At 34.9% G+C, this 22,531-nt stretch overlaps 1 protein-coding gene across 1 annotated transcript; it reads left to right on the forward strand.

The window, feature by feature from the left end:
- The first annotated feature begins 1,161 nt into the window (after window positions 1-1,161).
- LOC18434627 (chloroplastic import inner membrane translocase subunit HP30-2) lies at window positions 1,162-21,318 on the forward strand. The gene is made up of 6 exons (XM_006844694.4): window positions 1,162-1,541; window positions 2,325-2,440; window positions 2,909-3,035; window positions 20,404-20,552; window positions 20,650-20,712; window positions 21,058-21,318. The coding sequence occupies exons 1-6, from the start codon at window positions 1,254-1,256 to the stop codon at window positions 21,086-21,088; spliced, it is 774 nt and encodes a 257-aa protein (XP_006844757.2). The 5' UTR covers window positions 1,162-1,253; the 3' UTR covers window positions 21,089-21,318.
- The last annotated feature ends 1,213 nt before the right edge of the window (window positions 21,319-22,531 follow it).

Below are 22,531 nucleotides of genomic sequence, written 5' to 3' on the forward strand. Positions count from 1 at the left end.
CATGACTATAGATGCGGTCCAAAAAGTGTAAAGCATCAATCTTAAATATAGATGCAAGTAGGTGTTCAACATGAAGACAACAGAAACTAACCGTCCAAATTTTTCTTATTAGAATTATTATTTCTAACTTTTAATTTTTTTATTTTATTTTCATATTCGTGATCTCCATGTTAGAGATTACATGTTCTTAAAAATTAAGTCCAAAACTCCATCTCAAAAATAGATTTATTAATAGGTCCACATTTGTACATATGCGGGTATGGCCGCATAAAAACCAGGTCCTTTTAAAAATACCTATGAAAAGACACATGATCGGGAATGTGAATAGTTGCAACTAGGTAAGTATTGAATAGTTCAGTTCTCATGGATATTTTGATAAATTTCCTGGGGCATCATAAACTTAAACCCCGGCAAAATTCATTAGATATCACCACAACACCATTCTGATGAGCTGGTGTAACGTATCGAGTATCAAAAAGTGTGGGCACTTAGGCAACCCACAATGCTGGTTCCGAAAAAACGACACAAGGTAAAATGTGGAAAGGTCACTCCTATTGCTAAAGTAGTTATGGCAATGGGCCAGGCGACCCGGCCTGGCTTGAAAAACTAGGGCGTGGGCCACAAATTTCCTAATATAAATAGGCTTTGGACGCGGTTAGCATGCAACCAAGCCTGCACATGTAGAAATGTAGGTTCTTTAATAAATTTATTTTTGAAATAAAATTTGATCCTAATTTTTAGAGAATATATAATGTTTAACATAGAGATCATGAATAAAAATAAATAAATAAAATTTAAAAATAAAAAATAATAATTTTATTGGACCATTAATTTCAATTGTTTTTAGATAAACCACCTAAAGATGGATGCTTAATACCTCTAGACCGCATATTGTACAAATGGAGTCCACATTTTGTACAAATAGAATCCAGCCCGCATGAAGCAATCGTTCATTGTCTGCTAATACGCAATCCCTATTTTAACCCCTTAAATGCAATCAGTCCACCAACTGTGAGACCCCCGCAGGAAGGAGCCAAACCCAGGAAGGCAAGACCGAATTTCGCCGAAATTTAACTGAAATTTTCAAACCCTATGGCATGACACGACCTCGTCCTCTGGTGTACTCTGATAAACCCTCCTCTTCTAGTCTTCTCTGGTTTCAGGCTCTCTTATTATAGTTTGGCCTATGAAACCTTAATCGCCATTTTTGGTCCTTCTTCTGAGCTTGAGAACTCCCCCTCTTCTGCTCTTTAATGGAGGGCAGGCAAAGCATGGTCGAGATAACAAAGGCCATTCCTCCTCCTGGTCCTATTGCTCAGGTTCAGACGAAGTTGAAGGAGCTTGAGTTAGGGTTTAAGACATGGCTTTCGAAGCAGTCTTTGCCAGTCGAGGCGGCCATTGTTACTGTGACAAGTGCGGCGCAAGGGGCGGCCATTGGAGCTTTCATGGGAACCCTAACTGCTGATGCTACTTCTTCTCTTCCCACTGCTCCTCAGGCTGGGCTTAACCCTCAGGCCATGGCTTCTCTCAAACAAGCTCAGGTAAGCCCCAGGAAGCGTGGCCCTTTTTCCTCTATAGTTGCATCTCTGTCTTCTCTCTGGTTTCTTGCTCAGTGATGTCTATTTCTGCAAGAATATGATTTTTTGGGTTATAATTTGCAAATTTTGTGGATATAAATGATTCATGGTGAATTTTTCTCTCTTTTATTTTAGACTGGTTATTTGCAAGGTGGCAATATTGGTGACATATTGATAGCTAAAAGCATATTGAATCTCCAGTAATATCTCTTAGCTTGCATTGATTTAATCCTATTTGATTTTATCATATTCTAAGCTCGGTATCTATTGTATGAAGCAATTGATTTATTGCAGTATTCATCTCAATCAACATATATTGCTTTCAAGAGATTCGACTAGTTTTATGCTATTAGACTACTGTAATACATTATCGTCTATGAATTAAGGATAGAAATGCTTAAAAGGATCTATTTATTGATTTTTTAAAGATGCATACACCGCACTAGAGAATATTTGAAGTTCTTTCCTTCTGAAATTTTTGCCTGTATGTCCCACTTTCACAGCCTCTACTAAGAAGTAATATCATATTTCCCATTTCTGCTGCTTATGTGTCGATTCATTCACTTCTACCTTCTAATGGCAAGGGAACAATAGTGTTATCTTTGATCTGCGCATAAAGAAAAGAATCTCAATGATATCTACTGCTTTCAAGAAATTGATATCATTTCAAAGTGTATTGTTCTTAATGCCATATGGTTAATTCCAGTATCCAATAGAAGAATAAGGTTAATAATGTGATATATGCAGGCTCTTACAGGTGGTCCTCTTGTGCAAGCTCGTAACTTTGCGGTCATGACAGGTGTAAATGCAGGGATATCTTGTGTCATGAAACGAATTCGTGGGGTGGAGGATGTGCAGTCTAGGTATGCCTTATGTTACTGTTTTAACTGTTTCTCCCATTGGTGTTTAATGCTGTCCTTTGCCATGGTTTTAAGAATCTGATAATCAAGAAATGTTCCATTCATGGGCTGCACCTTTTGAGCCTCTCTTTAATTAATTTAATTCCATTAGGAATTTATCCAGAAACAAAATAAGCATTGTGTTAGGAAATTATCTTTAGAATTCATTGTAAAACAAATCCCTGTTTATGTTTCGTTCCACATGGAATATATACAGAGTATATTATATCTAAATTGCATACTTAGTGTACATTGTTTTTTATGCTTGCATGCTGGAGCATGTGTACATATACCTTTGCTATGTAACATGTTCCCTACTTCAAGTTAATTTTTGTGGAAATGCTCATTGGACTGACAATTAAGCTTGTTACTACTTTGCAAATTGCTTGGAAATGTGACCTTAACAACTGCTTATATTGAACCAATCTGCAGTATGGTGGCTGCTTTTGGTTCTGGGGCTATGTTCTCATTAGTCAGTGGCATGGGGGGTCCAAATCAGGCAGCCAATGTCATTACATCCGGGCTTTTCTTTGCTCTTGTTCAAGGTGGACTTTTCAAGGTTTGTATGACTAGGACATGATGGTTTTTTTTTAAATAGATATTTCACATTATTTGATCGTTCCATTAAATATAATGAAAAGTCTAGTGCAAACAGAACAAAAAAGAGAAGTTCTAAATGGTTCGCTGATTAATTTGAAGGAAGTGTGTTAATCTAGGAATAAACCAAGAGCAGCTGGGTTTGACCTTGTCTCTCTAGAGATGATAGTGGTGGTATTTTACTGTGTTGCTGGTAATTGAGTGGTGGTATTTTACTGTGTTGCTGGTAATTGAGTGGTGGTATTTTACTGTGTTGCTGGTAATTGACTTGAAAACATGGAAGAATGATCAACTCAGAGGCTTTTTTGAGTTTATGGCCAATGGTTAAGAACTCGAACTTAGCTCAATACTCGTATGACTCACCTCACCGAGTCTTATAAAACTTGGATATTATTTAGAATATTCACTTTATTTCCTAACACTCAATTAAGACTTGGCATGGACTAGGGATTCAGGGAGTCTTTAAACACTGGCACAAGCTTAAGTAAAAATGATTTTTTGTAAAGGGAAAACCAATGTTTTTTTGTAAAGGGAAAACCAAAATACCGCGTGCCCACACCCAGGCGGCCCTACACAGGCGGATGTACCTAGGCCGGCTAGGCGGGTGCCCAGGGACATGGGCCTTTTCTTTTCTTTTTTTTTTATAGATATCAAAAGGGAAAAAGGGGTAATTTTGATCCCCCCAAAAATGTTTATTTTCAACCCCTAAAATTAAAAGAACAATTCCATAAACCCTTAATCTCTTAGCTATACCTATTTTTGAGAATCAAAAATATTTTTTGTGGTTTGAAGAAGCTTCCTAACATTTTTCACTTATTATGGAATATGGAGAGTTGGAGACTATTACTAATACATATCCTATTAGACTTTTAAATTTTTTATGGTTTGAATTTTGAACGACTTTGTTCTCAACTTGCGATATGTCATATGTTTGTATATAAAAAAATATCTTATAATAATACAATATTTTAAAATGCGATAAATTACAAAATTGACACACATATATATATATATATATATATATATAGAACTTGTACTACGGGGTGCCTACCTAGGTGCTGGGCATCGGGCGCCAGGCCGGCCGCCTAGCATTTTTTTAAACTTTGGGTAAAACATAGGAGCTGCCCTAGGCAGCAAGGAAATGAGAATACCTAGTTGCGCACTAGGTGGGTTCCCTAGGCAGGCGTGCATCTAGTTGTCGGCCTTGGCGCTCTCCTTAAGGCGGGTGGGCGGGCGCTTAGGTGGTGCCTCGATGCAGGCTGGCTGAGGATGGATATAGGCCCATGGCCAAGGGTATTTTAGGTATTTTTCCCCTGCTAAAAATGGGGAAAAGGGTTTTCCAAAAACCCCTTTTTCATGTTTTAGAGAGATAAAAACTCTCCCAAAACTTAGATTTTTAGATTTTTCTTTTTTTTTCAAAATCGAAAAATTTTCAACATTTTCAATTTCTTGCAAAATAGAAAGATGTACTTCTAGATATTTTTTTGAGCTTGGAGTGGTCACAGAAGAGAACTTTTGGCAACCAAAGGTCACTGATTTGGGCCTACATTGATTTCATTTTGAAAAAGTTGGTGCATTACGAAATCTCAAATTAGGGTTTGGAATTTTTGTGTCAAATGTGTTATGATTTCTTATTCTTTCATTTATTGTTTTTGTTTTATGCAATGTTCAAAAAATGGAGGCGGGCGCATAGATACTAGGGCACCCTAAAGTGTTCCTTTTTTATTTATTTATATATCATGATCATCGTCATCGTCATCATCAATCATCATCATCATTCGAGCCCTATTCCAACTATTTGGGGTAGGCTACTTGAATCCTGTTTCGTCATTCTGCTCTATCATGGGTCATACTCTTAGTCAAACCGTAAGTCACGATATCTCTTCTCACTACTTTCATCCATGCCCTTTTAGGCCTTCTTTTTCCGCTTCTAGAGCCTCCCACTTGAACCTTCGCCCCTCTTAACGGTGTTGTACTAAGTCTACATTGCATATGGCTTGATTCTACTTTCCCACATTTTATTGCCTATTGGAGCCACCCCTAAGTTCCCTCATATGTATTCATTTTGAATTCTGTCCTTTCTTATCCATCTTAGCATCCCCATCTCAGCTACACTCATCCTATGAATGTATTATTTCTTGATTACCCAACATTCTATCAAGCATGACTAGTCTTACAGTCATCTTATATAACTTCCTATTTAGTTTCATTGGTATGCGGCGATCACATAAAACTCCAAATGCATATCTCCACTTCGCCCACCCAGTTCTAATTCTATGCGTAACATCATCTTCAATCGCTTCATTCTCCTAGATTATTGACCCAAAATATTGAATATAGATATGTGTTAGCGTACTCCTGCATATGGAGTATTTCTTTAGTGTACTCAATATTTTTTGACACTTAATACACCCTTACTCTACAATGTGGTCACTTTATTATTTAGGGGTGTTTTAGGTAATTAGTCAAAGACAATATAAATTCTTTATAAAATGAAACACATTTATTGATTATAGCGGAGAGTGACATCCTCCACATGCGGTGTGATATCACCCACATGCCACATTAATTACAACTAGTTTCTCATAAAAATATCTATTGTATCCCTCTTAATGACAGAAAATGCCTTTGCTTGAAAAATATTTTATTACAAAGCAAAGGTAATAAATATCAAAAAATATTGAGTACATTAGGAAAATACAGCATGTGTAGGAGTACCCTAACATACATACATATATATATATATATATATATTGAAGATACTACAAAACGCCTATAGGATAAAATGAATAGTGATTTCGCCGATCCTCTTCACCATCTAAAGTTCATCGTACGGTCACGATTGTCCGATAGTGTTTTATTTTTCATTTTTTTTCTGCAAATCGGAATGACCTAAAATTTGAAGGATGTGTTCATCAAAAATAGGTGAATCTACAAAAAAATATAAAAACATATTTTACAGGAAAAAATTGACCAAAATACCTCCAGAAAGTTTCAGGGGTATTTTGGTCAACATTGTTTTTCAAATTATATTTTTTTTATATTTTTATTAAGTGCACTTCACTAAGATGTACATACGCTTTAAATTTTAGGTCATTCCGATTTGTAGAAAAAAAATGAAAAATGAAATACTACCAGACAAGTGTGACCGTGCGATGAACTTTGGATGGTGATGAGGGTAGGTGAAATCACTGTTCATTTTCACCTATAGGCGTTGGGAAGACTTTTCCTATATATATATATATTTATATATATATATATATATATAGATATATATAAGAAAACACTAAAAACGCCTATAGGAGAAAATGAATAGTGTTTTTGCCCTGCCACGGACTTGCTATGTTTGTGGCGATTTATTGAACGGACCTGCAACGGATGGCGTAACGTCCGTGTCGCTTCCGTGTAATTTTTTGACCGTCACAGACCTAGCATGTTCGTGATGGTACCGCCACGGACTTGCTCGTTTTATCAACACCACGCAAATTTTTCGGACAGTAATGAGCGTATATGCGAAAACACCGTTCATTTTTGCCTATAGGCGTTTCGTAGATTCTTCCATATATATATATATATATGTATATGTATATATATGGCACGTTTGGGAGATGATTGAACTGTTTCATCTGAAGAAACTGGGTTGCGGCCTGCTTCAGCAAATATTTCTCGCATTTGTTGTTCAAGAGTTTCTTTGGTGGCATGGGGATTGGTTTGGAGCATATTTCTGAGATATGTACGGAAGTCAAATGAAGTGTTGGTGGTAGAAGTATTATAAGTAGTAGGATTGGGATTATAAATAGGTTTCTCTGGTGGTATTCTTTTGGGTACAATAGTATTGGGATCCATGTTGAAAATATCCCACCACTTTACAGAGATGGTTTTTCCCAAGCGAGGGATATAGGTATAATCGGCTGTATTATTAAAAGTAACCTAGTATTCCCATTTCATAATCCATGGGAGTTGATATAAGGTGATAAAATATAAATGTGGATCAATATTGCTATCAATCTTATTGAATAATTCAAATTGCTCATGTGCTTTCTTAAAAGCAAGAGGTAAAATATCACTTTTAGAACCCCATATAAGAAACCAGTTTTTGAACCAACTAGGGAAACGTTCAAATATAAGCATCCGGAATTGGATGTACCAACTACGAGTATTATTTGGATTTTGATAGGAAAATGTTTTATGCCATGCCTCAATATACTCTGCATACTTATAATATTTATAGGAAAAGTCTGAATTATCTAATTTTTTCCCTTGGGTGGGGTTGCAACCCCACTCCTCATAGGATAAAATCTTTTTTATTTGCATTTTAGAGTATGCAATAACTCTTGTATTTTGTTGATAATAATGGACCGCAGAGATGGACCCTGTTTCCATTAATATGACTTCATAGTATTCTTATGGTTTTTGGCTGAACTCATTGGGGTCTTCTTCTTCATCTTCTTCATCCGGGTCTATTTCTTCCAACGGAAAATATCGATTGGCACGGTTGGGAGATGATTGAACTGTTTCATTTGAAGAAACTGGGTTGCGGCCTGCTTTAGCAAATATTTCTCGCATTTGTTGTTCAAGAGTTTCTTTGGTGGCATGGGGATTGGTTTGGAGCATATTTTTGAGATATGTACGGAAGTCAAATGAAGTGTTGGCGGTAGCAGTATTATAAGTAGTAGGATTGGGATTATAAATAGGTTTCTCTGGTGGTATTTTTTTGGGTACAATAGTATTGGGATCCATGTTGAAAATATCCCACCACTTTACAGAGATGGTTTTTTCCAAGCGAGGGATATAGGTATAATCGGCTGTATTATTAGAAGTCACAGAGTATTCCCATTTCATAATCCATGGGAGTTGATATAAGGTGACAAAATATAAATGTGGATCAATATTGCTATCAATCTTATTGAATAATTCAAATTGCTCATGTGCTTTCTTAAAAGCAGGAGGTAAAATATCACTTTTAGAACCCCATATAAGAAACCAGTTTTTGAACCAACTAGGAAAACGTTCAAATAGAAGCATTCGGAATTGGATGTACCAACTATGAGTATTATTTGGATTTTGATAGGAAAATGTTTTATGCCATGCCTCAATATAGTCTGCATACTTATAATAAATATAGGAAAAGTCTGGATTATCTAATTTTTTTCCTTGGGTGGGGTTGCAACCCCACTCCTCATAGGATAAAATCTTTGTTATTTGCATTTTAGAGTATGCAATAACTTTTGTATTTTGTTGATAATAATGGATCGCAGAGACGGACGCTGTTTCCATTAATATGGCTTCATAGTATTCTTATGGTTTTTGGCTGAACTCATTGGGGTCTTCTTCTTCATCTTCTTCATCCGGGTCTGTTTCTTCCAACGGAAAATATCGATTGGCACGGTTGGGAGATGATTGAACTGTTTCATCTGAAGGAACTGGGTTGCGGCCTGCTTCAGCAAATATTTCTCGCATTTGTTGTTCAAGAGTTTCTTTGGTGGCATGGGGATTGGTTTGGAGCGTATTTCTGAGATATGTACGGAAGTCAAATGAAGTGTTGGCGGTAGCAGTATTATAAGTAGTAGGATTGGGATTATAAATAGGTTTCTCTGGTGGTATTCTTTTGGGTACAATAGTATTGGGATCCATGTTGAAAATATCCCACCACTTTATAGAGATGGTTTTTCCCAAGCGAGGAATATAGGTAAAATCGGCTGTATTATTAGAAGTCAATGAGTATTCCCATTTCATAATCCATGGGAGTTGATATAAGGTGACAAAATATAAATGTGGATCAATATTGCTATCAATCTTATTGAATAATTCAAATTGCTCATGTGCTTTATTAAAAGCAGGAGGTAAAATATCACTTTTAGAACCCCATATAAGAAACCAGTTTTTGAACTAACTAGGAAAACGTTCAAATAGAAGCATCCGGAATTGGATGTACCAGCTATGAGTATTATTTGGATTTTGATAGGAAAATGTTTTATGCCATGCCTCAATATACTCTGTATACTTATAATATTTATAGGAAAAGTCTGGATTATCTAATTTTTTCCCTTGGGTGGGGTTGCAACCCCGCTCCTCATAGGATAAAATCTTTTTTATTTGCATTTTAGAGTATGCAATAACTCTTGTATTTTGTTGATAATAATGGACCGCTGAGACGGACCCTACTTCCATTAATATGGCTTCATAGTATTCTCGGGTTTTAACTCCATTTGTGAGATTGAGATGGTTGATCAAATAAAGAGGAGCAAGTTTGGTTGGGTTCATATGGGTATGTTGATTCTCGATGGTTATATCCATGAGAAAAGCTGCTTCTGTAAATGTGGAACGAGGAGCATTTGGATTAGGCCTTTGGGATGGCCTAGATTGAGCCGGTGTAAAAGCTGGGGTTGATGTATTATGTTCCGGGTAGGTTATTTGATGTATAAGTGAAATGGATGGTGAGAGAGTAGCCAAGGGTAGACTTTCAAGTAATGATGGTACTATATCAAGAGGGCGTTTCTCGCTGTGAGAATTGCTGCGAGTGCCCATTGTAGTGGATAAATCAGCGTATTATTTTTATTAGCTGCAAAGAGCTGTAGTGCAAGTGAGAGTGGTGTATCGTCGTTGGCGTCAGTGTGGCCCTCCCTGCAAAAATTCACGGGTAAGAAAATCAGGTAAGGAATTAGAAGAGCCGTGCAGATGTTCAATAGTGAAATCGAAAGCAGAGAGAATCGCCTGCCAGCGAGCAAAAATTTGTTTGGAAACAAGATTGTGAATATCTTTTTGCAGAATATCTTTTGCTGCCTTGCAGTCTGTGCGAATAAGAAAGCTTTGATTGAGAATATCGCATTGAAATTTTGTTACATAATGAACAATGGCAAGGAGTTCCTTTTTGACGGTAGAATAGTTTTGTTGGGTTGAATTCCAGGCCTTAGAAGTATACCTGAGGAGTTGTTCATGGTTATCAACCTGTTGTTTTAGGATTCCTCCTAAACCCAACTCTGAAGCATCACATTCAATTATTTTAAATGCAGTAGGGTTAAGAAGAGAAAGGCAAGGTAAAGATTTGACTTTTTGTTTAATTATTTGTACCGCCTTGGTATGAACAATTGTCCAAGGTGGAGGATTCTTTTTCAATCGATCATGTAATGGTTTGGCATCAATAGCAAGGTTTTGATAGAAATCAATAACATAATTTAAACAACCTAAAAATCTTTGAAGTTCTTTTTTATCTAACATTTTATCTGGAAATTTATCAGCAAATTGAATTGAGCGATTTATGGGAATAATAGTGCCATGATGAATATTATGTCTTGAAAATCTAATAGTAGTTTGGAACAATTTAATCTTTTTAGCCGATACTACTAATCCTAATTTAATCTTTTTAGCTGATACTACTAATCCTGCATGCGTTACTGAATTGTTTAAACTCAAACGGGTTAAAGGTTTTATTGCTATTTGTATAAGTCCAATATGTAAATATTTATAAATATGGAAAAACATAAAGAAAATAATTATAAATATTTACATATTGGACTTATACAAATAGCAATAAAACCTTTAACCCGTTTGAGTTTAAACAATTCAGTGCTCGTACGCCTAATAGATACGAGGCACAAGAAGTTTTCGGACTCCCTTCTAGGTATGGTTGAATCCAGCCTTTGTAGTGGACCCATTTACTTTAATTGTTTTCCAAATTTTTATGTTTCATTAACATACCCTAATATCCTAGATATATTAACAATAAATCTTAAAACCCACGGATTCCATACGACTCTTGGATCTCAAAACTTAGCCATTGTATATCGTATCTATTATATAGTCATGAATACTCTTTGTCCTAATATTATGCAAGCAGATACGACAAACAAACTGTATTATTTCAAACAAATATAGAAAAATCAAACACCATTATTCTAAGAACTATTGCATGGTCAGATATTATTCTACCCTAGTCATGGTCAATTCAAAATGACAACCAACCAAAAGAGGTACCAATAAATAATATCCTTAATCAAATTATTGAACATCAAAATGGTCATATAGAAATAAAATTTCAAACTAATAGACGATTAGTACAAGATGACTTAGAGACAAATAGAAAAAGAATTAGAAAACCAATAATTCCAGCAAGAAAATCTTGTCATACAACCCCAGAAATAATCATTCTTCCTCCAGCAACACATACAGGATCCTCAGATTTACAATTAAAAGGAACAAAGAGAACAGCAGATCATGTGGTTATACCTACTTATACATCTGAACCAGATATAGCTGATTTTCACATATTAACCCTACAAGTCGAAGATATGGAAATAGATAAATATCTCCTAACATCAAAAAAGGAAAAAGTAGATATCGAATATCTAAAAAATGATTGCTCGGCATCAGAAAATCAAGGAATTAGAGAATGGTATCTCAAAGCTTTTCAACCTAGATTAATAGAAATATTTCATAAAAAATATAATAAATTCCTAAAGAAAGAAAAACGAATTAAAGGATTTTTTATATGGTTACAAGACATATGTACTCAATATAATATCCAAATTCATCAATTTGATATTCAAACAATAGAAGAAAAAACTTATACAAGTACGGATGGAACTAGTACTTAAAGTATTCATCCACCTGAGAAAAGTATAGTACTCAAAGGTACAAAATCTCCACCTTTAAAAGGAGAACCACCACAGACCTTATACGAGATTATCGCAACACTTTATAAGGTTATACCCAAAGACATAGGTAAAAAGCATGAATTAATACCCCATTTATTGGAACAAAACAATTATACAAATTTATATATGCAATCCTTAGGAAAACAGGCAGAACGCATAGAAAAATTAATTACTCTGCAACCTCAAATAGTAATCCGTCGTGTTCCTAAAGCTGTTTTGTTCAAACCTCCTCCAGAACTCAATAAAACTAAATTTCATATTGGAGAAGATAACAAAACCTTAATGGATCAGTTAATCTCCAAATTAGCTCAATTGAATATCAAAGGAATCCCCTCTCTAAAAATAAATCTCCCTGTACCCATACCTAGAGTCCCAGAATCATCCGATAAAGGTAAACAGAAGATTCCTGAGCATGATAATTTAATGCTTCAAGAAGAAGAACCAACCATAATAGATAACTTGCATAATAGAGAACTAGCTTTTATGGATACCTCAACCAAAGATCTCAATCGAATAGCATATGGTAAATCATGGAAACCAATTACAGCTTTACTGTATTATAAAAGACCTACACCTGTTGATGGCCAATTAGAAGAAGATGCTATACAACAGGCAGTATCATATTCCGGCAGATCAATTGTAAATTGGACTATTGATGGCTTATTTGATTTAAAAATATTAGATGTAATGCGACGTATGACTATGTTTGCATCAGCCAATAAAATAGCTGGCAACCCTGATCAAGAGGTTGCCAAAGCAATAGTCAATGGATTTACAGGATGGCTAAAAGGCTGGTGGGATTTTTATGTTGATGATGAAACAAAAAATAAAATCCTAACCAACACCAGACAATGGACAGCTAGAAATGAACATAATCAATAAATAATTTATACAGAAAGTGATGTTGTAAATACTTTGATTTATACTATCACCCTACATTTTATAGGCAGTACATCCTCATTAGCAGCAAGATCAGAAGATTTGTTGTCAAATCGAAGATGTCCTACCCTATCCCATTATAAATGGTATAAAGATGTATTCTTTTCAAGACTATAATAAGAGAAGACTGCCAGCTTGATCATTGGAAGGAAAAGTTCATTGCTGGTCTTCCCTACTTATTTGCTGAAAAGGTCAAAGAAAGATTAAGAAAGAAACATAACGGAGTTATTATTTATTCTGCTTGTACATTAGGTGAATTATCAGCAAAAATATGTGCTGAAGGATTAGTCTTATGCACAGACCTGAAACTCAAACGCCAACTCGACAAAACACAAATTACTAAACGAAAAGAGCTTGGTGATTTTTGCGAACAGTTTGGTTATCACATAGATCACAAAAATAAACCAGAAAAATTGTATAAGAAAAAGAAAAAATACCATAAAGACAAATTTCGACCAGACAAATCACATAAAAAATATAAAAAGTCTAAAAAACAAAAGTTTATAAAGAAATTTAAGCCTCATGACAAACATAAAAAAAAAATACCTGTATGTTACAAATGTGGAAAACTTGGACATTATAAGCACCAATGTAAATTAAAAAAGAAGATAGATGCTTTACACTTGGATGAGTCATTAAAAACCAAAATATATAATATTATCAATTATGATAATACATCCTCATCTACTACAAATTCAACTGAATCTTTATTAGGAAATATACAAGTTGAATGGACAGATTCTTCAGATTCCTCTTTCGCATCAGATACAAGTTCATCCAATCTTATGGAAGAAGCATCGTGTGCTTGTCCAATTCAAACACATAATCTCCATACAATAACACAGGAAGATAATTTAATTGTAGATCTCATAGAAAACATCACAGATCCCGAAGAAAAAAGATCTGTAATTACTAAATTTATTAATCTAGCAAAAACAAAACCAAAACCACCTCCTATAGTCAAAACCCAAGATGAATATAATTTTGCAGCCATTATGAAAAGAGTAAGTGAACAACATATGACTGTCCAAAAAGAACCTTCCATTTCAGAATTAAAACAAGAGATAAATGAAGTAAAAAAAGAAGTACTACAGCTAAAAACAGAATAAAAATTTTAGAATTACAAAATTTATCTAATCACAATTCGGATACAGACGAATTAGAGTTTAATCATTTAGTTACAACATATGCTCCTTTCTCTCCTAGTCCAGAAGAAAAAATGGAAACTCTAGAATCTTCATAGAGTAAACCAGTTTTGGTAAATGATAGTCCTACTTCTGTCAATCTCATTGATAGAATCATTACACAAAAATGGTTTGTACTAGTTACCATTATAGTAGCAGAAGACTATAAATTCCAAACTTCAGCATTAATAGACTCAGGTGTTGATCTCAATTGTATAAATGAAGGACTTGTACCAACCAAGTATTTTGACAAAACAACTCAAATACTACATACTGCTGATGGCAGCAGGCGTTTTATCAATTATAAATTATCAAATGCTTCTGTTTGTAATAACCAACAATGTATCCAAACACCTTTTATTATGGTCAAAGGACTAAGTCAGACAGTAATTCTAGGTGTACATTTCTTGCATTACTATATCCTCTTTCCATAGACCATACAGGGATAACATCCACTTACCAAAACATCCCTCTAAAATTTGAGTTTATTAATAAACCAAAACTAAAAGAAATAAATAATGTTAAAATCCAATTGAAAAACAAAGAAAATTTTCTCTGCACGTTAAAACAAGAAATTAGATATAAGCATATAGAAGAACAATTACAAGACCCATTTATTGTAAACAAAATTCAAGAACTCCAACAACAATCGAAACTTCCATTTGTAGTGAACATCCTAATGCTTTTTGGGAAAGGAAGAAACATAGTATAAGTCTTCCATATGAACCAGGATTTGATGAAAGACAAATTCCTACAAAAGCAAGACCAATTCAAATAAATACTACACTATTAGATATGTGCAGAAAAGAAATTTCTGAAACTCCAAACTAAAAAACTAATTAGACCAAGTCTATCACCATGGAGTTGCGCAGCTTTTTATGTCAATAAAAATGCTGAAAAAGAACGTGGAGTTCCTAGACTTGTTATTAATTGTAAGCCATTAAATAAAGTATTACAATGGATAAGATATCTCATTCCCAATAAAAAAGATTTATTAGATAGAGTAGCTAATGCTTGTATCTTTTCTAAATTTGATATGAAGTCAGGATACTGGCAGATCCAAATTAAAGAAGAAGATAAATATAAAACAGCATTTAATGTTCCATTTGGACAATATGAATGGAATGTTATGCCTTTTGGATTAAAAAATGCTCCATCGGAATTCCAGAAAATAATGAATGATGTTTTCAATGCTTATTATAAATTTATGATTGTTTATATTGATGATGTCCTTATTTTTTCATAATCCATCGTAGAACATTTTAAACACATTAATACTTTTATACATGCAGTAACGCATGCAGGATTAGTAGTATCGGGTAAAAAGATTAAATTAGGATTATTAGTATCGGCTAAAAAGATTAAATTGTTCCAAACTACTATTAGATTTTTAGGACATAATATTCATCATGGCACTATTATTCCCATAAATCGCTCAATTCAATTTGCTGATAAATTTCCAGATAAAATGTTAGATAAAAAAGAACTTCAAAGATTTTTAGGTTGTTTAAATTATGTTATTGATTTCTATCAAAACCTTGCTATTGATGCCAAACCATTGCATGATCGATTGAAAAAGAATCCTCCACCTTGGACAATTGTTCATACCAAGGCGGTACAAATAATTAAACAAAAAGTCAAATCTTTACCTTGCCTTTCTCTTCCTAACCCTACTGCATTTAAAATAATTGAATGTGATGCTTCAGAGTTGGGTTTAGGAGGAATCCTAAAACAACAGGTTGATAACCATGAACAACTCCTCAGGTATACTTCTAAGGCCTGGAATTCAACCCAACAAAACTATTCTACCGTCAAAAAGGAAGTCCTTGCCATTGTTCATTGTGTAACAAAATTTCAAAGCGATATTCTCAATCAAAGCTTTCTTATTCGCACAGACTGCAAGGCAGCAAAAGATATTCTGCAAAAAGATATTCACAATCTTGTTTCCAAACAAATTTTTGCTCGCTGGCAGGCGATTCTCTCTGCTTTCGATTTCACTATTGAACATCTGCACGACTCTTCTAATTCCTTACCTGATTTTCTTACCCGTGAATTTTTGCAGGGAGGGCCACACTGACGCCAACGACGATACACCACTCTCACTTGCACTACAGCTCTTTGCAGCTAATAAAAATAATACGCCTGACTTATCCACTACAATGGGCACTTGCAGCAATTCTCACAGCGAGAAACGCCCTCTTGATATAGTACCATCATTACTTGAAAGTCTGCCGTTGGCTACTCTCTCACCATCCATTTCACTTATACATCAAATAACCTACCCAGAACATAATACATCAACCCCAGCTTTTACATCGGCTCAGTCTAGGCCATCCCAAAGGCCTAATCCAAATGCTCCTCGTTCCACATTTACAAAAGCGGCTTTTCTCATGGATATAACCATCGAGGATCAACATACCCATATGAACCCAACCAAACTTGCTCCTCTTTATTTGATCAACCATCTCAATCCCACAAATGGAGTTAAAACCCGAGAATACTATGAAGCCATATTAATAGAAGTAGGGTCCGTCTCAGCGGTCCATTATTATCAACAAAATACAAGAGTTATTGCATACTCTAAAATGCAAATAAAAAAGATTTTATCCTATGAGGAGTGGGGTTGCAACCTCACCCAAGGGAAAAAATTAGATAATCCAGACTTTTCTTATAAATATTATAAGTATGCAGAGTATATTGAGGCATGGCATAAAACATTTTCCTATCAAAATCCAAATAATACTCATAGTTGGTACATCCAATTCCGGAGTTGGTTCAAAAACTGGTTTCTTATATGGGGTTCTAAAAGTGATATTTTACCTCCTGCTTTTAAGAAAGCACATGAGCAATTTGAATTATTCAATAAGATTGATAGCAATATTGAACCACATTTATATTTTGTCACCTTATATCAACTCCCATGGATTATGAAATGGGAATACTCATTGACTTCTAATAATACAGCCGATTTTACCTATATTCCTCGCTTGGGAAAAACCATCTCTGTAAAGTGGTGGGATATTTTCAACATGGATCTCAATACTATTGTACCCAAAAGAATACCACTAGAGAAACCTATTTATAATCCCAATCCTACTACTTATAATACTGCTACCGCCAACACTTCATTTAACTTCCGTACATATCTCAGAAATATGCTCCAAACCAATCCCTATGCCACCAAAGAAACTCTTGAACAACAAATGCAAAAAATATTTGCTGAAGCAGGCCGCAACCCAGTTTCTTCAGATGAAACAGTTCAATCATCTCCCAACCGTGCCAATCGATACTTTCCGTTGGAAGAAACAGACCCGGATGAAGAAGAAGACCCCAATGAGTTCAGCCAAAAACCATAAAGAAGCCTGACCTGATAAAGCAGATTCTCAGCCATGCCACCTCATGCACCGACATAAAGATTCCCACCCGTACCATGTCACCTTATGTCACCATCAAGATACTGTTTCAGGATACTCGCCGTACCAGACCACTGTGCTGCCGACATAAAAGACAAACAATTATTATTACAGATGCTTCTTTAAGTCAAATCAAGCATCTTTCTTTTTCTTTACGTCTTTTCTCTCCTCTTTTCTTCCCATCCTTGTCTCTTCGGCATCTTCTTTTGCCACGACCTTTTCATCCGCCTTCGCCTATAAAAGGAGGCATGACTCCTCATTCTCAGCAGGTCTCGAAGCGCTCGAAAGCTCTTTGCTCTCTTCTTCTCTCACAAGCTCTTTACTCTTCTAAGCTCTCTTCTTCTAAAAACCTTCTCGACCTTCACTCCGGCTCCACCTATGCTGTCCTGACCTTACAGCTCATTTTGTCAGTTTGAACATATCCTTATCTTTTTTTTGCTTCAATCACAACCAGGTTCTCTCTTATCCTAGTCTTTAATTATCTCTGTTTTATTATGTGCGACTGTAATTTCTACACACTCCCATCGTATTGTCCTCACAACTGGAAGTTGTTCTCCAGTTATTGTAATAATATGTAAGATGTAAGTGTCTGTTTATGCTTTTTGTTCTTATATATATATATATATATATATATATGGGAAAAGTTTATATAGAGCCTAAGCTCTAAACAATCAAATTAGGCCTACCTCTAAACTTTCACTAGAAGTTGTTATATATATATATATATATATATATATATATATATATATGTATGTATATAAGAAAAACAATGTGTCAGCCCAAGGGCTGATGTAATTGTATAAGCTCAATGGCCCTGATTGAATCTTGGACAATCAAACAGCGTTGCACTCGTGTTTCAGCTTTGAATTTTAGTTTTTTCTGCAAATTCAAATCACTTGAAGTTGGAGCGTCTACTATTGAAAAATAGGCGTACCTAATTAAAATATTAAAAAATACTTTATAAAAAATAAATTAACCAAAACACCCTTGAAGGTTTCCCTCATCTTATCGCTATTGAAGTCATACTTAGATCTTCTCGAATGTTTTCATTCTGAATTCTATTCTTTCTTGTCTTACCACTCATCCATCTCAACATCCTTATCTCAACGACCCAATATTCCAGTAATTCAGGATTCATGAAAAGATATCGCAAAGTTTTCCACTAGTTGCCTACTGCCTACCTAACACAACCCTCCTCCTTTAGTCGGGTTTGGGACTAACATGACCGGTATGGGCCGATCTGACGGTCATGACCTCATTTCGTGTTTGAATTTTAATTTTTTTTCTACAAATCCAAATCACTTGAAATTTTCGGCATGTGTTCTTCAAAAATAAGAGAATCTAATAAAAATATCAAAAAAATATTTAACATGAAATAAAGTGACCAAAATACCCCTAAAATATTTCGGGGGTTTTTTTGTCAATATTGTTTTTGCGAATTATTTTTTAAATATTTTTATTAAGTGCTCCTTGATGAGAAGAACGCATGTCTAAAATTTCAAGTGATTTGAATTTGTAGAAAAAAATTAAAATTCAAACACGAAATGAGGTCATGACAGTCAGATTGGTTCAGATTCAATCTGGGCCATTGGGCTCATATCTTCTTGTTAGCCCACCGGCTAACAGTAGCATCTTCCTATATATATATATATATATAGATATGAAGGAAGTTTTTGTAAAGTGATGCCCTAAACAGTCAAATTAAGGTAAAACCTCAAAAATTCACTAGAAGAGGTTGTTTCAATGCCTAAAGTTCTTAAATCAATCATCTCGACCTCAAGATATATGGACATGTGAAAAAATGCATTTCCTGTGTAGAAAATAGTGCATCTTGTAATGTATTTTATGGACCATCAATTTTTGAGATTTTCAAGTGTTCATAGATTGGTTCGGTCTATATTATTTTTTAAACGTTAAATTTTATGATTAGAGATGAAAATAAATTTGCAGGCCATCACAAAGATTTCCATTTTTAAAGCATCTTTCAACACTATTTGAAGGTGCACCTTACTTTGATTGTTTAAAGCCTCAGTCTTATACAAACCACACCCTACATATATACATGTATAATTACCATGAGAGCCTTATCCCATCTATTTGGGGTCGGCTAATATATATAGGAAAAAGTTTGTATAAGGTGTCAACCTTATACTTCACGCGTAAGGTGCACCTAAAACTACTATCAGAAAAGGATTTTCCTATGCTGGAAAACCCTCAAATTGATCATCTCGACCTTGAGATTCGTAGACATTAAAAAATGGTATTTCTAGTCCTAAAAATAGTTAATATTCTAATACAATATCTAGGCCATCCATTTTAAAGATTTTCAAGTGTTTATAGGTCTGCTTTATCTTCACCATTTCTGAAACTTTAAATTTCATAGTTGAGAGAAACAATAGATCTTATCATTGTAAGGCTTTGCGGCACCGAAACTGCATTTTCGGCATAGTTTTGATGTGCAACTTACTTCAATAGTAAAAGGTTGACACCTTACAGGAACCTCACCCATATATATATATATATATATATATATATATATATATACACCCCTACTCTGCCCAAATGGCCCCCTCCCCTCCCCTCCCCTCCCCTCCCTTCAAGTTGTTTTTGGGCGGCTGCCTCTGTGTTTTTGAAGACTGCTTACGCATTAGTTTGAAAGACTTATTTTAAATTCAATTTTGTTTAAGTACTTGCTAATGCAGAGTTTTTAAGCTTTACTATATGCACACTTTTCTCGACATTATCACTTCCATATGCATTTCTTTAAGGATATGCTTCAAATGCCTTTTCTCTCTATTTTGCATTAGTACTTGACTGAGAAGTTATTCCTTTTATCTTGACTTGCAAAAAGTTACAAGACTCAGTTCTCTTTAAACAATGCGCTACAGTTTCTAGACTGCATACAAAAGCTGACAAACAAAGCTGATTTCCCCCATTATTTTTCTCCATTAAACATTTGCTTGTCAATTCACGATGGATGTTGCGACCCTTTCTTTTAGATCCAAGATTTGAAATTAAATTATTACTGAGAGGAAACAGAATATAAGCAACTTGAAATTTGTGATAGACATTCATGGAAATGTATTTGTTTTCTTTTCCTTGGAAATTGTTGACGATTATCTTGTTCTTTCTGTTTACAGTTAGGTCAGAAATTCTCTCAGCCACCAGTAGAGGATGTCTATTACACCAGGACGAGAAACATGTTGACAAACCTTGGACTTCAAAACTATGAGAGTAACTTCAAGAAAGGTCTGCTAACTGATCGTACGCTACCTCTACTCAATGACAAGTAAGTCGAGGCATTCTCCCTGGTTCTTTCATTTTGCAATAGTCTTTACATGAGATCCATTATAACCTCTTTTAACTTCTCATATTGTTCTTTGCAGTGCTCTTAGAGATGTGAAGATCCCTCCAGGGCCTAGGCTTCTCATTCTCGATCATATTCAAAGGTGTATATAATGCATCCCAACCTTTGGTTAATGATTCTTGATTCATATTTCTTATGGTATGAACCTGCTACTTTTAGCAAATATCATCGGAATTCGATTTTGAAAAATGCTTTATTAACCTTTTTAATAAGGAAGAAGAGAGAAATTGTGAAAATTTGGAACTAGCTCTGCCACAAGCCTGGAAGGTGGGCCATTGTAAAAGGACTTCTTTCAAAATTTGTGACCCCAAATCCCGAAATATCTTGATTAGTTTTGGACCAATATGCACATCTTCCCCCCCCCAAAAAAGTCTCTTTCCAAATCTCTAGTTGGGTTTGCTGCTAATGTCTCATTTTGCACTCTCAGGGACCCAGAGCTGGTGAAAGAGAGGAGATAAGGATGTAGCCAAAAGAGGAGGTGGGGATGTAAGTTTTGGTACATTTTTAGCTTGTTCCAATGACATTGTGTTTTGATCTCGTTATGTCGACAAAAATAGTCTTATTGTTTATTCCCTTGAAAATCACCAAAAAATCGTCTGTCTACTGTTATTGCAATAATATAGCAAGAAACATGGATGTCAGAACTGTTGAACTACATCTCATAAAAATGAAAGGGTGTTCAATCACATACCTTGATGGCAAAAAATAATATCGAAAAGAGAAGTGAAGAAACTAGTAAGCCTAGAAAAACTTAATTGCGGATATCCAACAAACTGTAATTTAGCGTTTGACCTCCTTGAGGCTATGCGCAAAGTAAAGAAAGGTGGGGTCTGTCGCCCGTTCTTTATAGTATGCGATAACTAGGGTCTCATCATCATGCATGCTCTTTGTTACAAAGCTGCGAAAACTAGGATGAAAACATCAGTCAACACGGTAGCTTGGCACACTGGACGCTATTCTACTTCTGTGTACATGGATATGCATTACCTCCCTACATATTGATGGTATTTGTTCTTTTTCTTTTTTTTAATGGTATAGGGTGTTGGATATCTCATGCCATGAAGAACAAGATTTGACTGCTTTTCTATAAGTAGTATATATATATATATATATATATATATATATATATATATATATATATATATATATATATATATATATATATATATAAAGAGAGAGAGAGAGAGGGGGGAAAAATCTAAAAAACGCCCATGGGCAAAGTGCTATAGTGTTTCACCTGTATGTGGCGGTTTATTGAGCCGATTTGTTGTTCCGCGTGATTTTTAGACCATCACGGTGACTCATGGACTAGGGCCGGGACGGTACCGCCACGGACAGGTTAGGTGCTGCTTGATTTTTTCCGACGGTGATGAGCCTATAGGCGAAAACATCATTCAGTTTTGCCTATAGGTGTTGCGTATTCCATATATATATATATATATATATATATATATATATATATATATTATTTTTAAAGTTCATCTTTCTAACCAATTAAGAAACAAAGATCAAAGTCTCTATCAATGTAGTCAATTGTCAACAAACAAGAAGAAGATTCCAGAAAAACCTGTGTCGCTATGTGTGGTGGTATTGTACCCAAACAAAAGAATCCATGTAACCTAGCATAGATGTGTGTTCTTGCATGCGTGTTTGAGAGAACTTAGAAATTGCAGAACTATGAAAACTTACAATTGCACCTTAAATGTTGTTCTTCAATAAGTAGCTTGAAATGCACCTTCATGTAGGTGAAGAGCTGCTTCTTGTAAAAAACTGGTTGCTCGTGAAATATATATATTTTTAAAGGAAAAAATTTATATAAGGAATCAACCTTATATTATAGAAGTAAGACATACTTTAAAAGGGATTGTATGCTGAGACCATTTATTTTTGATACAAAGTGG

Source organism: Amborella trichopoda, chromosome 6 (assembly GCF_054954075.1).
Source record: "Amborella trichopoda isolate Santa Cruz 75 chromosome 6, AtrichopodaSantaCruz75HAP2 v2.0, whole genome shotgun sequence".
Lineage (NCBI taxonomy): Eukaryota > Viridiplantae > Streptophyta > Magnoliopsida > Amborellales > Amborellaceae > Amborella > Amborella trichopoda.

Coding starts and splice junctions, on each gene's coding strand:
- LOC18434627 (XM_006844694.4), top strand. CDS start 1,254: ATGGAGGGCAGGCAAAGCATGGTCGAGATAACAAAGGCCATTCCTCCT. Junction 1,542..2,324: donor CTTCTCTCAAACAAGCTCAG/GTAAGCCCCAGG, acceptor TGATATATGCAG/GCTCTTACAGGTGGTCCTCT. Junction 2,441..2,908: donor GTGGAGGATGTGCAGTCTAG/GTATGCCTTATG, acceptor ACCAATCTGCAG/TATGGTGGCTGCTTTTGGTT.